This window comes from Bos indicus x Bos taurus, chromosome 5 (assembly GCF_003369695.1).
Source record: "Bos indicus x Bos taurus breed Angus x Brahman F1 hybrid chromosome 5, Bos_hybrid_MaternalHap_v2.0, whole genome shotgun sequence".
NCBI lineage: Eukaryota > Metazoa > Chordata > Mammalia > Artiodactyla > Bovidae > Bos > Bos indicus x Bos taurus.
The window spans coordinates 11,373,350-11,387,522 of NC_040080.1; the positions used below are offsets into that span (position 1 = coordinate 11,373,350).

At 55.2% G+C, this 14,173-nt stretch overlaps 1 protein-coding gene across 25 annotated transcripts in view; it reads right to left on the minus strand.

Annotated features, from left to right (window-relative positions):
* The window catches only part of CACNA1C (calcium voltage-gated channel subunit alpha1 C), a 391,155-nt gene that overhangs the window by 104,677 nt on the left and 272,305 nt on the right, over positions 1–14,173 (minus strand). For 18 of the 25 annotated variants that reach the window (XM_027540907.1, XM_027540916.1, XM_027540913.1 and 15 more), the window contains exons 7-8: positions 11,585–11,781; positions 5,267–5,370 (exon numbers count right to left, since the gene is read on the minus strand). In XM_027540907.1, coding sequence (XP_027396708.1) covers positions 5,267–5,370; positions 11,585–11,781 — 301 coding nt within the window. Of the gene's footprint in view, positions 1–5,266; positions 5,371–5,627; positions 5,732–11,584; positions 11,782–14,173 lie in introns of all 25 variants that reach the window. The other 7 variants (XM_027540931.1, XM_027540906.1, XM_027540932.1 and 4 more) reach the window with 2 other exon arrangements.

Consider the following 14,173-nt stretch of genomic DNA (forward strand, 5'->3'; position numbering starts at 1 on the left):
GTGGCGGAGGCGCAGTTCAGGGTGGGAGGCTGCAGAGTCCACCTGAAGGGATTCTGCAGCAGCAGACACTCCACAGGCAGGCATCGTGGAAGGCAGGGCACACAGGTGAGCCAGGGGGCAGGATAACTCAGCTCCAGAGCCCCCACACCCACTGTCCAGGGTCTGCATTCACTGCTGGAGCTCAGTTTTCACTCTTTACCATGAGGGGTAGGGCCGGGATGGTCTGGGGACATTTCCGTTGAGAGACGTGGGCTCCAAGTTCTTGCCAACTGCCGCTTTGATGATGCTCTGATTGGGACGGGATGTTCTCCTTCACTCTGATTGAATCCAATTCCAGCCTGATTGAACTTGCTCTTCCTGGGCTTCCTGCCAGCTGCTGGCACCTCCCCTACCTTCCCCGGGGAAAAGAGGCCCGGCTGCCCGCTGACCACGTGGAGGGAGGCCTCAGCTCCTGCTGTTGGGGAGGGGCCTGGAGAGAGGCCCCAGCCCTCCCACCCACCACTCCTCTTAGGCTTGTGGGCTCATTGCCTGGAGTCACTTCACAGAGCGCCCCCTCCCAAGACTGCAACTCCAGGCCCCCTTGACCATCCTTCCACCCCACCCCCCACCCTTGGGAGCTCTGTTCCTTGTGCAGCAGGCTTGGGGTGTAGGGGACTGAGTAGCTATGGTCTTCCTCCTCCTGGAGCCGTGAGCTGACCCAGTCACGTGTGGTGACATCTGCTCTGCAGAGTGGAAGCTTGCCATCCATACCCGAGACCTCTGGGAACCACACAGACATCCCCAGGAGATGAGGAAATAAGTTTTCCTGGGGGTGAGGTGAGCGAGGAGAAGCAGCATGGCCAGGTCCTCAAGGGGTTTAGGGCACATGGAGGGATGGGCACACGCCATAGGGGACCTGTAGGACGGAAGCACTTGTCTCTCTTCGTCTCCTTTCTGAGACGTCTCACACTCCTGGGTCAGTCATGGGGTGTCTGTTTGAAGGCAGGGGCGCGTCCTGTGCCCTCAGTGGCTGGCGGCACAGATGTGGTGGAGAGCCCACTCTGGGTATGCGATTTGCACAGCTCCCAGTGGTACATGTGGAAGGTCTGTTGGTGCCATGGCTCGGGCTCGAGGCCCCGTGATGATGGTGTAGTGGTCCTCATCACCCACGGACTCTGCGTCTGTAGACCTGTCTCCTCTCTAAGTCTTGTTAGTCATGCCATCTATGGTGAGACTGTGGTCACCGCAGATATGTGGAAAGGCAGGATCTGGGGTCATGGTCCCAACTGAGGTCAGACAAGGGGCTGCCACCTCCTGAGAGCAGCTCATACTGCAAACGAGGGCCTTTTTACAGCCCATCTGATGCCATGTCTCCCGCATTTCATGCTTTTTGTTGTGATTTTTGTGATCAAATGGCCTCTAAGCACGAAGCTGCTATGCGGTCTATGACCCTATGTGCTCGAGGGCTGGGAGGTGCCTCCGGGGAATGTTCAAGCTTCTGACAAGCTCCATCCAGGCCTGAGTTATAAGCTGTGGGCTGAGAGGGTGGTGTGAACGAACCAACACTATGCCTTAAACAAGGTGCCTTCATGTAGACGCACATAACAACAACTTGTGTCCTGATGACAAGGCTGTGCCCAGAGGCTCACAGGAACCTAACCCAGTATTTCCCCTGAAGAACAGAGGTCGGTGTTCACCAATTCAGTGTTGGACCAACCCTGCTGGGAGTCGTGAGCATCACCTCCGCTCCAGCTGCGAGGCAGCTTGTCCGGCGCTTCTGCTTCTTCTTGACGTGGGTCTTAACTGTGGCTGGTGGTCAGGGCTGTTTCCATGTCACAATGTGCCCATTGCACCCTCAGGCCCTCTGCTTTATCTCCTGGGGGAATGAGAGCTGGGCGCCCACCCTCTAAGAGACCCCAGGCCCCTTGTCACCTGAAGACATACGTCTTTTCTGTTTGCAACAACTTAAAACCACAAAGTGACCAGAATCCACGGTCCAGTGACTTTCACTCAATTGCAACTTCTAGTGCAGTTTCCAGAATCTTGTGGTTGCGGTCACTGTTCTAATGGGCAGGAGGCGAGATTTCTGGAGGTTTTGAGACTTATGAGGATCAACAGGTAACGAACGTGGATGCATTTTGAAAAGATCCACAAGATGGATAGCTACATGGATCCATCTGGCCTCAGCAGGAATAGGTTTCCAGACAAAGGATGCCCAACCCTCCAGTGACCAAAATCTCTGACTTCCACGTTTAAAATGGAGGCTTTCCAGAGTTGCTTTCCTGCCTTCCTGAGCAGGAGACCCCAAGCGCCCTGAGCCCTTCCTTCATGACTGCAGGGAGGAATATACCAGGATGAGTCACCCTGCTGGGCTCTGAAAGGACAATACCCTTAACTGATGGACTCAGGGTCCCAGCCACCAGCTCCAAACACTTCTAAATGGCAGTGCTGCATGGGTTGAGGGGGGTGTGTTCTCCCTCAAGGGCTGTTACATTTACCAGCTGCCGGCCTCCAGCTCAGGACTGCCTGAGGGCCTCAGGGCAGGGGTTCTCCAGCTTCCTCCAGGACCCTTGGTCCTTGGTCTGGGCCCCCCATCTGCCCATAGGTGGCCTCTCCCTGCTGCATCTTGGCCATAATTTGGAGTCATGGGATTAACCAGGCTGATGGGCTTGGAAATGGTGGAGCGTAGGGGATGGGAGCAAAGATCATGGGTCCACACGTGGGGGTTAAATCCTGATCCTCCAGGCCCCACCTGTGAGATGTGGGGAAGTTTTCACATATAAAGCTCACTTTTCTTCCCTGCGGAGTGGACATGTGCTCTGCATCAGCTCTCAGGGCAGCGTGGGCAGCACGTGAGCGGATTTACCAAGGACGCCAAGCCTGAAGCCTGCCAACAAACTCCTCACAGTGGACACCGACCCAAGAAGGGGCTTTGCGGTGAGCTCCTGGACATTTCCAGGCACTCCGGGAGGCTGGCCACGGGGTAAGTGGGCATATGGTTGTGATTTGGGGGGAGTGGTGGGGGAACTAGCACATTGCTGTCCTGACTGGTTGAGACGGGGTCACTGCCACACATGCTCAGTCAATAACAGCCTGGTTCTGGGCTTCTCCTTGGGCAGCCAATCCTCTGGATGAGCCAGGAAGGGGAGCTGCTCTCCTGCAGACACTCCGCATTCAGGCAAAGCTGGTGTCTGGGGCGCAGGAAGCTTGGGAGGTGCAGCAGTGCTGGGGGGCTGGGGTGGGGAGGGTTCCGGGGAGACTGATCGAGAGCTGAGCTCCCAGGAGGGGAGTGGATCTGGGTTCCAGAATCCCATGGGCCTGCCCACCCAGTCACTCACTCACTCAGACTCAGCTGGGCTGAGACCCATCCTTTAAGGCCAGTCTGCCTGCCCCTGGCACTGCTGCCATCTGACTCTGCTTTGACCTCTGGGGAGGAGTGCCCCTCTGGGGGCCGAGCACGACCAGGCAGACCCCTGCTCGAGGGGGCTTTGAGGTCAATGCCTCAGCCTCCACTGCAGATTTCTGGGGGGACTTCACTGCTCAGACCTGCTCCTAATCTCTGGGGGGAGGACGTGGAGCCACCTTTACCCAGGTTGAGAAGTTGGCACATCACAGGCCCAGCTCACTCAACGTTCGTCTGTGGGCAGTGACAGGGAGATGGGACAGGGCCTCGTGCAGGCACTGACCAGTGAGGGGACCCCTCCAAGCCACACGGCTCCTCAGGGGCCCTTCCCTCGTCCCTGGAAGCAGAGGGCAGCATGTCTAACCTGGGATGGCCCCGCTCAGTTGTCCAGCTCCGGCAGCACCGAGCAAACAGCGAGCCCTGTAGGAAGAGCACTGCCGCGGGGACGGCGCCGCTGCTGAGCGCCTGCTGCCCGCTGAGGTGCTGACGTAAACGGCCACGCGCCGCCGTCACGGTGACCGAGGGGCTGGGGTCACGGTCCCCGCTTTGTCAGCTGGGTGAGCGACATTAAGAACCTCCTGCCTCCAGGAAGGCCAGCGCTGGAGCAGCCACATTTCTGCCCTGAGAGGTGACGAGTTTGACTTTTCCAACACTCTCCCTGACGACCCCCTATAAACAGGCCATTTTCTTGTGTTGGACACAAAATGGAAGCCCTTCCACCCTCCAGGCAGCTGACGGGGGCACCCAATGTCCTGTGCTTTGCTGTCACACTGACGGAGGGTGCTGGTCCCTCCACTGTGTGGCCAGTGTGACGGGGCCTCTGATGGCCCTCCTGCTGGGGAGGGGTGAGGTCAGGGTGGACCCTGTCCCTTCCCCACTTCCAGGGCCAACCCTGACACTCCTGTGCGGCCTTGGACTGTGGCAGGAGAGGGGGGACGTCTTTCTCCTTGGCCGACTCTCCCCGATACACACATCCCCAGAGACGGAGGAAAGGCTGTGAAGCAGCGGCCCATCCCCCAGGTGGTGCAGGAGCAGAGAGTCACGGGAGCCTTCAGGGGTGGCCTTGGCGTGGCTGGCTTGGGCTTGGAAAGAACAAAGGGAGCCGAGGAGATGTCCAGTGGGGCTGTGGGGCAGGGGTGGCTGCCCAGGGCTCCTAGGGCCCCCCCCACCTGCTGCCTCGACCGCTTTTTAACTTCATCTGTACCAAGGCTGAAACTAGGAGGGCTTCCTATTGGAGCTGGGCAGAAAAAGTTGAAGGAAAACGTGCTCGGTCTCCTCTGTCCTCCTGTAATTGGGAACTTTAAATAGCTGAGTGCTCTTCCTTTCCGAGGGGGACACAGACGGGGCAGCCCAGGCTGCGATCAGAGTCAAGGAGAAGGGGAATCTCGGTCTGTTTGGTTTATTTGCATTTTAGCTCGAACTCCTGGCCCAGTCAGCACGGGTAAAGAGGGCCTGAGTCCTCACTGCCAGTGATCCTGGACGGAGGCTGGACAGATGGCCCAGGTGCCCGTCTGCTAGGCTACTACGAGGGCCAGAGTAGACGGCCCACGAATCTTCCTCCAATTCCTCTGCCAAACCAAGGGGCCCAGATGCCCCCGAGGTCCCTGGAGAAGCGTCCTGCCCACCTGGACAGTCCAGCCTGGTATGGGCAGGGCTGGCAGCAGACAGGTGGGCCCGGGTACCTCTCACTGCAGCCCAAACCAGGGGGGCTCCTCCCTGCGCCTCTGACCTCTGTCCAGCCAGGCCAAGGACATTCACTTTAAGGCTCCCGGGCTGGCCCACGTCCCAGATTCATCAGAGCCAGAAGAATACAGCCAGGAAGAGCAGAAAGAGTAAAACGAGGTAAATGGAAAAGTCGAGACCTTCTTGCTTGGTCCTGCTTACCCGCTAAGGACACCGAGAACCAAGTTAAGAACAAAGAATGAACCTATGATGATTAATGTGACAAAATAGATCCAGGGCCAGTCCCTTCCCACGGCATCATTGACCTGGAAGAACGGGGTCAGAGTTAGTGTAGCTCCGGGAGCAGCCGAGCACGGCCCGCCACTCCGGGCCCGGTGCCACTGGACGGCTCCGGGACCGGGGCCTCCAGGTCACCAGAGGCCAAGCGGCCTGCCCAGCCAGTGGTCCGCACGTGCGGCTGAAGCGAGACAGTTTCTGTTCTCCTGGGCCTGGTGACGGGTACACGGGGCCTGGGGCCTTGCTCAGCTGCGTCATGATGAGGACACAGAAACACTCAGCTTACCCGCTCAACACACCAAGAACCAGATTTAGAACGAAGAAGGATCCGAAGATGACCAGACTGACAAAATACACCCAGGGTAACTCGTAGCCCATAGCGTCCTGCATCTGGAAAGACCAAGGATAGTGAGGAGACAGAGAAGCAGGAGTGAGTTCACAGCAAGGAGGCAGGGAGGCCAGAAGGGAGGAGCAGAGGCCGGGAGGGAGGAGCAGAGATTGGGGGAAACCACTGTCGCCCAGCGCCACCTTGACTCTAACACCCTGTGACCTTGACCTGAGTGGGAAGGACCTTGGCGGCTCTGCCTGGGGGCGGGTGGGGCTCTCGCCTGGCTGTCTCTGCCCTTTTATTTTCGGGGGAACAGAATTTCCTTCCAATATTTTCTGTTCACTCGTCTAAAAAGCTGGGTCACCTCCAAAGTGCTTTCTTCCCTAAGAGATGGTTTCTGCTCACTTGGGTTTATGTGGTCACTGCAGCCGGCACCCTGGCCTCAGCTCTTGCAGACAAGCTGGGGTGGAGGCTTTGGGGTCACATGGGGAGACGCCTTCCTCAGGAAGTGACCCAGGGGCCTGGATGGATGAGTGCTGATGACCACGCTGTGTCATTGGCTTCAGAGGCCACGGGCCGGGAGGACAGTGGTTCGGGGTTGGTGCTCAGGGAGCAGCTCTGGCAAACATGGGCCAACGGAGACCCCGTGGGAGGTCCACATCCCTGGGTTTCCAAAATCCCTCAGGGCACAGGCTTCCTGAATGACCCGCATCGGTGGTTTTGCAGGTGAGGCCCCAGGGCCAGCAGTGTCACCCTCCCTGGGGACCTGGGGACGAGTTTGGAACCTCACCCCTTGGCCCTGCACCCACACTGGGGGCGCCTGATGTCCCAGCTTCTCATGAGCCCCGGGCGCACCTGATGTGTCTTAGGCTTGAGACCTGCTGGTCCACAGCCCAGCCTTCAAAGCTATGACAGGACAGAGGCTGTGACTCTCTGCACCCCCTCGCACCCCCACCTTAGCTCTGGGCCCCCTGCTCTGGGGCGGCCTGAAGTAGGGCAGTGCGGGAGCAGGAGACGGATGGCTTCAGTCAGTCCGTGCGGAGCTATTCAGGAGAGAAGAATAAATAAAGCCATATTTTAAAGAATGACCCAGATTGCTGACACCCTTACTTAGAGGTGAAAAAGGACAGGTCTGCTCAGACTCTGAAGCCAGCGGTTCCCTGAGCCCCTGTCGGGCGGGCGTGCAGAGAGGCCCTCCTGGGTCCAACACCTGCAGCCCCTTAGCTGGGACCTCACCAGTAACCAGGCTTTGCTGAAACACACGCCTCCTCTCCTCCCACATCTGATTCCTGGAGGGAACCACACCTCGAACCTTCAAAGCCAACATCACGTTTCCCTCGGAAGGAAACAGAGGAGGACTGTGGACTCCAGCCCCATCTTCAGGGGCCTCTCTCCACCCCAGCTCACTCCAGGGGACCTTTTGGGTCTGGTGCCCTATCCAAGGCCTTGTGGTCTTCAAGGGCTGGGCAGTTTGAGGGGCATGGGAGGCTGTCACCTGCCATCGCAGGCAGGAGGTGCAGCCTTTAAAATCATAGCGCATTACGGGGATTGTTATCAGAGGGCGGGGTCGGCTCTGCCCTGAAAGCCAGTGCCCAGGGTGGTGGCCAGATGAAACTCTGACCCGTGTCACCTTGTCTGTGGGACACAGGGTCCACCCACAGGTCACTGGGGGAGCAGCAAGTCAGAGGACCGTCTCACCTGACCCCTCGTGCCCCTCTGTGCCTGCCCAGGCACCAGGAAGGCCCAGATGGTGTGGATCTGCCGCAGGCCCACCACTCCCAGAGACCGACAAAACCAGCTTCACTGGGACTCAGCCGGGACCCCCACTGAGTGGGGCGTGGAGTGGAGGCCTGTGGACCTTGCTATCCCAGGTGGGCCTCTGGTGCTTGGTGAGACCAGAGGGGGCTGGGCTGGTTCTTGGATGTGTGGGGAGCCCAGAGCACGGTTCTGTCCAGTCTCTAAACTGGCGCAAAGCTGGCTTTTCCTTCTCTCTTGCTCCCCACTCAGTGAAACTGATGGGCCAGCAAAACCCCGCCTCCTCCAGGAAGCCCTCCCTGCTCTCCCTGGGTCCTGCGTGGGAGCCACATTTCTCTGTGTCCACGTCTCTCCAATTAGACCCAAACTCCTCGAGCGCAGGCCTGGGGGCCCTGTAAATGCTGACTAAATGTGTGTTCAATTGAATTACTGAGTAATAAGAACTTGCCTAATGCCAGTGAAATGAATAAAACAAAACCTAATAAATAAACAAATTATAGCTTTGAGAGATGAGAATTCCCCTTCTTAATATGTTTATAAACCAGGAGTTTATTGTTTAGGTAACAGATTCTCTGTTTAAAGCTGCGTGGGTGCTGAGCAGTAATGCCCTACCTAGGGCAGACTCAGGGTTCAGGGCTGGGCGTACCGGGGACCCTGACACCTTCTCTACCTTATCCCTGTTAGAGCCAGGTGCCGTCTCTGGGTGATGAAGACTCTTCTCCACTTTTCACCCTGAGCGGCTCTCTGGTAGAGCTCAGCTCCCCACCTCTGCTCGCTGGACACCTTTAAGGCAGTGAGAAGAGGTGGAGATGGAACGGGAGAGGATAGGGTCAAACACCCAATTCCACCTGCTTGGAGGGAAAAGGCCTTCCTCATAAACCAGGGATATTTCAGCAGCGCCAAGGCCAGAGATCAGTGGCCGTGGTGCGTACATGTATGTGTGTGCACGTGCACTCGTGTGTGTGTATATACATGTGTGTGCGTATGTGTATGCGTGTGCGAGTGCATATCTATGGGTATATGTGTGCATGTGTGTGCATATATGTGTGCATGTGTATGCACGCACATGCATGCATATGTGTGTATGTGTGTGCATATATGTGTGTCCGTGCATGTGTGTGAGGAATGTCCTCCCAGCATGTCCACACGTGTGAGTGTGGAGCTGACCACTGACTTATGCAAAGTTAAAACCTTATGCTTTCATTCCTGCTGGAGCCAAACTGAGGCAGAAGCTCGCAAAGACACATCTTTCCTTTTTGTGATTTCTCATGAGGGAGTCCTTTTGATTTTAGTTTTAAGCTGAATCTTTAATTCTTAAAAATCAGCGGAAGAATTGGTCAGGGAGAAACCAACTGGGGAAAACAGGAGGTGTCAGGAAGTGGAGGGGGGATGAGTGCTGGTGGAGGAGGTGAGGCCAGGGCACAGGCCAGATGGCTGTTCTGTGTCACACGGGAAGCAGAGTCTGGGGGCCCGGGCAGAGGGCCTCATGGGCAGAGGTCAACAGAGTTCCCTTCATGGACAGTTGCTGAGGCACTGAGAGTCCTCAAGTGCAAGGTGCCCGAAATCCTGCTCGGAGCCCTGCTTGGGGCTCAGGGGACACTCATGCCTCCCTGCAGATGCCCTGTACCCCGCCCTCCATGGACACAGGGCATGGGGACCTCTGGGAGCTCCTGCAGGTGCTGGGGCTGGGCCCTCAGTGTCTGTCCCCTGGCTGGTCCTCCGCATCTGTCCCCCAGCTGGACCCTCGGAGTCTGTTACCTGGCTGGACCCTCAGCATCTGTCCCCCGGCCGACCCTTGGCGTCTGTCCCCCGGCTGCACTGGGTGGGGGAGCGGGCCCCTCCCTGCTTAGAGGGCTCCATGTTTTATAGGAAAGCAAAGAGGGGTGTGAGAGTCTGTGGGTTTTGGGAGAAGGAGCCTGAGGAGAGGAAGGAGGAGCAACCAGAGAGAGTAGAGAAGCAGAGAGCGAGCAGGCAGGCGCTCTGGGCTAGGAGGGGCCTCCCTCAAAATACCCACCAGGAGGTTCCCTTTCGCCTTCAGGGGTGTGTATGTGTGTGTGTGTGCACATGCACATGTGTGCCTGCACACACACACACATGCACACATAGCTCAGTCACTTAGGAAGGTGCTGGGAAGGTCAGGGGAAGGCTGTCCCATGGGCTGGGACTGTCCCCACCTCTGACACTGCCATGCCCTGCCCAAGCTCATCACCACCTCCCCGCACTGGAGGGGGGAGAGGGGGAAGGCACAACACAGCTGTTGAAAATTGCTGGTTGCTGGGCGAGCTCCTCTCAACCCCCACTCTGGCTGTCACTGTGACAGTACCTCCTTGGACCACATCTGGCTGGGGGGGTGGGAAGCAGGAGGGAGGGATGAAGGAGGATCACAAAAATACATCAGGCCATCAGCAAAGTAAATTATACCTATTCCCCCACCACCACCCACCCACCCACTGCCGTCCTGCCCTCAATTTGATGCCATGGGAGGTGTTTCCATGGCAACGTAGGGCCTGGGTTTGGAGCTCGTATGGTGAGGCCCCCGAGCCCAGTCCCACACGACCACGTGTCCTGTGATGCCCATTGGCAGAGGACATCTCTGTCTTTGGCTGGCCAGAGGGACCCACCCAAGGTAGAAGGACTCCTTAGGGCCACTTCTGAATTCTATCTGCTTTGCTAAAAGAAATTAAACTTGCCCGGATAGAGTAAGCTCATCTCCTCTTGTCTCACAAATCATTCAAAGCCAAGTTCTTACTGAGTATGAGCCTGGGAGATGTGTGCCAGTGTTCATCTCAGTTGGAGGGAGAGGCGATTAGACCTGTGTCTTTCTGAGAGTGAAGCTGCATGACCACTCTACCGGGCTCCCACAGCACCACCGCTGTTAGTGCAGTCTAGCTAGTTTCCCTGCCCTGAGTTGGATGTAGTTGTGTCTGAATCCTCAGGATTCCAGGCACCCCCTATCAAGCAGGGAACACTGAATATCATTGGTGGGGTTCAAGGCACACAGGCAAGTTTAAACTGGTTCTATGAAGAGAGGCGCACGTTTCACGGCAGTGCAGGGTCTCAGTCTGCCCCCAGAAACTGGGAGAAAAGGGCTTCTGAATTGTTGAAAACAGTTTAGCAGTCACAATGCCCACAGTGTGCAGAGCATCTCTGAGAGGTTCCAGAACTCCTCCTCCTGGTTGGGGGCGGGGGTGGACACCTCTCCTGGCTCTGGTTCTTCCCAGCCTGGCAGCCTGGCATCCCTCCCTCCCCAAACAGCCTCTTAGACTGTTTTCAGGGCAGCCAAATCCACTTGATTATTTGCAAAACTCTAGGCGCGATGGTATTCTCAAGCCCGACAACAAGCATTTTCTGCCCAAACGCTGGAGTGCAGTGCTAGGCTCTGGCAAATCAGTTCTCACGTGGAAGTAAGAGATCCTACAAAGAATGACATTTCCTGGGTTTTTTTTTTTAATACAAATAATGGACTTGACTGCCAGAATGAAGACAGATCAAATATGGTGTGTTTGCCTGTAGGGCAGGCTGCACGAAAACCTGCCCCTCGACAGCTCGGACGCTGGCAAAGTCGTGTTGGCTGCTGGCTGATAAAAGGGCATCTTTAAGGTAAAAGGAGATCTACTGCTGATTGGTTGGCACTTGAGAAGTGGCATTTCTAAATACACATCACATGACCAGCAGAGCGTTCTGTCAGGAGTGAAGAGGCTGGCTATGCGTTTGTCTGATGGACTATATGATATAACGAGGGAAGATCAACATGAGAAGTAAAACACAATAGAATGCTGCGATGCTGCACAATTCAATAAAAATGTTTTCCTCTTTGAAAACCAGGCCTGAGTTTTCTCTTTAGCCCTAGAAATTGAACGTGTACCCTCCCGCTCCCTCGGGGACACGGGCAGGACACGCACGGGGCGGGAGAAGCCCTACAAGAGGACGCTTGTGTCAGGTCGGCCGTAGCCCCGCTGGGCTGTGTGCCAGCGCTTCCCACTGTGGAGGACAAATGATCGGTGACACTTCTCTTGGGCTGGTGAGCAGAGAGAGGCTCATGGGCTTTGTTTCTCAGGCAAGACCTGGAAGAAATCAAGGTCCTCACTCCTCCCGGTGTGCGTGCGACTGCACGTCCCTGGAAGGCGGATGCTCCCCGCCCCGCCCGCCCCGGCACGTACCCAGTAGAGGACGTCGGTCCAGCCCTCCATGGTGATGCACTGGAACACAGTCAGCATGGCGAAGGCGAAGTTGTCGAAATTGGTGATGCCGTGCTTGGGTCCATCCCAGCCTGGTTTGCACACCGTGCCATTCTGGCACTGCCGCCCGTGGCCTGTCTCCAGGGCACAGGGCGAGGGGTCGTCTTCTGCTGGGACATCTCAAGTGACCAGGGGAAGAGATAAGGAGGCAGGGGTGGGGGAAAGGGATGGGCAGAGAAAGAAGAGAGAAGTTAGAACATCAGTGGGTGGGATGGCAAAGGACCCAGCAGCAACAGTGCAGAGCACAGTCACAGCAGCGCCCCATACACAAGCGAACACACGCAGCACTAGGTGTCATCCAGGCTGTCGTCAATCCAGAAGCTCAGTGCTTTCAGCTGAGTGTTGTAAAACTGTATTTAACCTGTACTGACTTTAAAGACAGAGGCGAGGCTGCCCGTCAAATGGCCAAGAAAGACACGACTATGAGGCTACCACTCTGACTAAAAGCATCCTGGAACGCAGAGGGGAGGCCTTAACTTCTGTTTTTCGTGCTCAAGTATCTGCAGACATTTCTGTGGGAATGCCAGAGTTTAGGGTGAGGGCATTGTGGGTTTTTTCAAAAAATTATTGGGTAGACCAGAAAGATCGCTCAGGTTTTCCAGTAGGATATTATGGAAATTTTTGGCCAACCCAACAATTTTTATTAGGGTATAGTTGCTTTACACTGCTACGTTAATTTCTGCTGTTCAGCAAAGTGAATGAGCTATGTTGCTACTGCTAAGTCGCTTCAGTCGTGTCCGACTCTGTGCGACCCCATAGACAGCAGCCCACCAGGCTTCCCCGTCCCTGGGATTCTCCAGGCAAGAACACTGGAGTGGGCTGCCATTTCCTTCTCCAGTCAGCCATAGGTATACATACATACCTTTTTGGGATTCCTTCCCATAAACATCACCACAGAGCACTAAGTTCTCATTAGTTATCTATTATATACATAGTAGTAATAGTGTACATGTCAATCATTCCCAATTTCCCAATTCATCCCACCTGCCCAGTATGTTTTTAAAATTTTTTATTTATTTTTAATTGAAGGATAATTGCTTTAAAATATTGTATTGTTTTCTGCCATATATCAAGATGAATCAGCCATAGGCATACGTATGTCCCCTCCCTCTTGAACCTCCCTCCCACCGGCCACCCCATACCACCACTCTAAGTTGTCATAGCCCCAGTTTGAGCTCCCTGTGTCACACGGCAAATTCCCACAGGCCATCTATTTTACATATGCTAGTCTCATGCATTGGAGAAGGAAATGGCAACCCACTCCAGTGTTCTTGCCTAGAGAATCCCAGGGACGGGGAAGCCTGGTGGGCTGCTGTCTATGGGGTCGCACAGAGTCGGACACGACTGAAGCGACTTAGCAGCAGCAGTGTCTATGTTTACATGCTACTCTCTCCATTTGTCCTGCCCTCTCCTTCCTCCCCTGTATCCACAAGTCTGTCTCTATGTCGGCATTTCCACAGCTGCCCTGCAAATAGGTTCATTGGAGCCATCTTTATAGATCCCATATAGATATATGTTAATATATGATATTTGTCTTCCTCTTTCTGACTTCACTCTGTAGAATTAGCTCTAGGTTCATCCACCTCATTAGAACTGACTCAAGTGCATTCCATTTTATGGTTGAATAATATTCCATTGTATAAATGTACCACAGCTGCTTTATTTATTCATCTGTTGATGGACATCTAGATTTCTTCCATGATCTAGCTATCGTAAATAGTGCAGCAATGAACTTTGGGGTACATGTGTCTTTTTCAATTATAATTTTCTCGGGATCCCTCAGTATGGGGGTGGGATGGGAAGGTTCTTTCATGTAATTGGCCAGAGATCCTGCCCAGTGACACTTTCTGACTCTCCACAGGTCCATGCAGCATGTAACATGCTGCTTCACCAGGGATGCAGGTCACTCTACAGCAGAGGATGCCTTCTTGATGAAGGACGGAGAACAAATTCTGAAGGCAAAAAGTAACCCCTACAGAGCATTATGCTTCCCTGGTGGCTCAGATGGTAAAGTGTCTGCCTGCAGTGAGGGAGACCCGGGTTTGATCCCTGGTTTGGGAAGATCCCCTGGAGAAGGAAATGGCAACCCACTCCAGTACTCTTGCCTGGAAAATTTCATGGACTGAGGAGCCTGGTAGGCTATAGTCCATGGGGTCGAAAAGAGTCGGACACGACTGAGTGACTTCACTTTCACTTTCACAGAGCATTATCCCAGCCCCAGGGAACACCACCACTGCAGTATTTTTCGTGGTCATGACACGTGGAATCTTGCCTCCTGCCCTTTTCTCCTGTGTCTTCAGGAGAGAAAAACCGCCTGGACCTCTACTCAGGACAGAGTAGCCATGGGGGATGGGAAGAATGCTCCCCAGTATGGAGCCCTCTTGGCGTTTCCAGGAAACAGCTTACCATCTCCCATGGCTGCAGGCTGTGCTCAGGCTAATTCCATGCTCTAGGAAGAGGTGCCAGGAAATCAGTGAGTTAGGCTATTTTTCATGCAGAGGTCATTGGTGG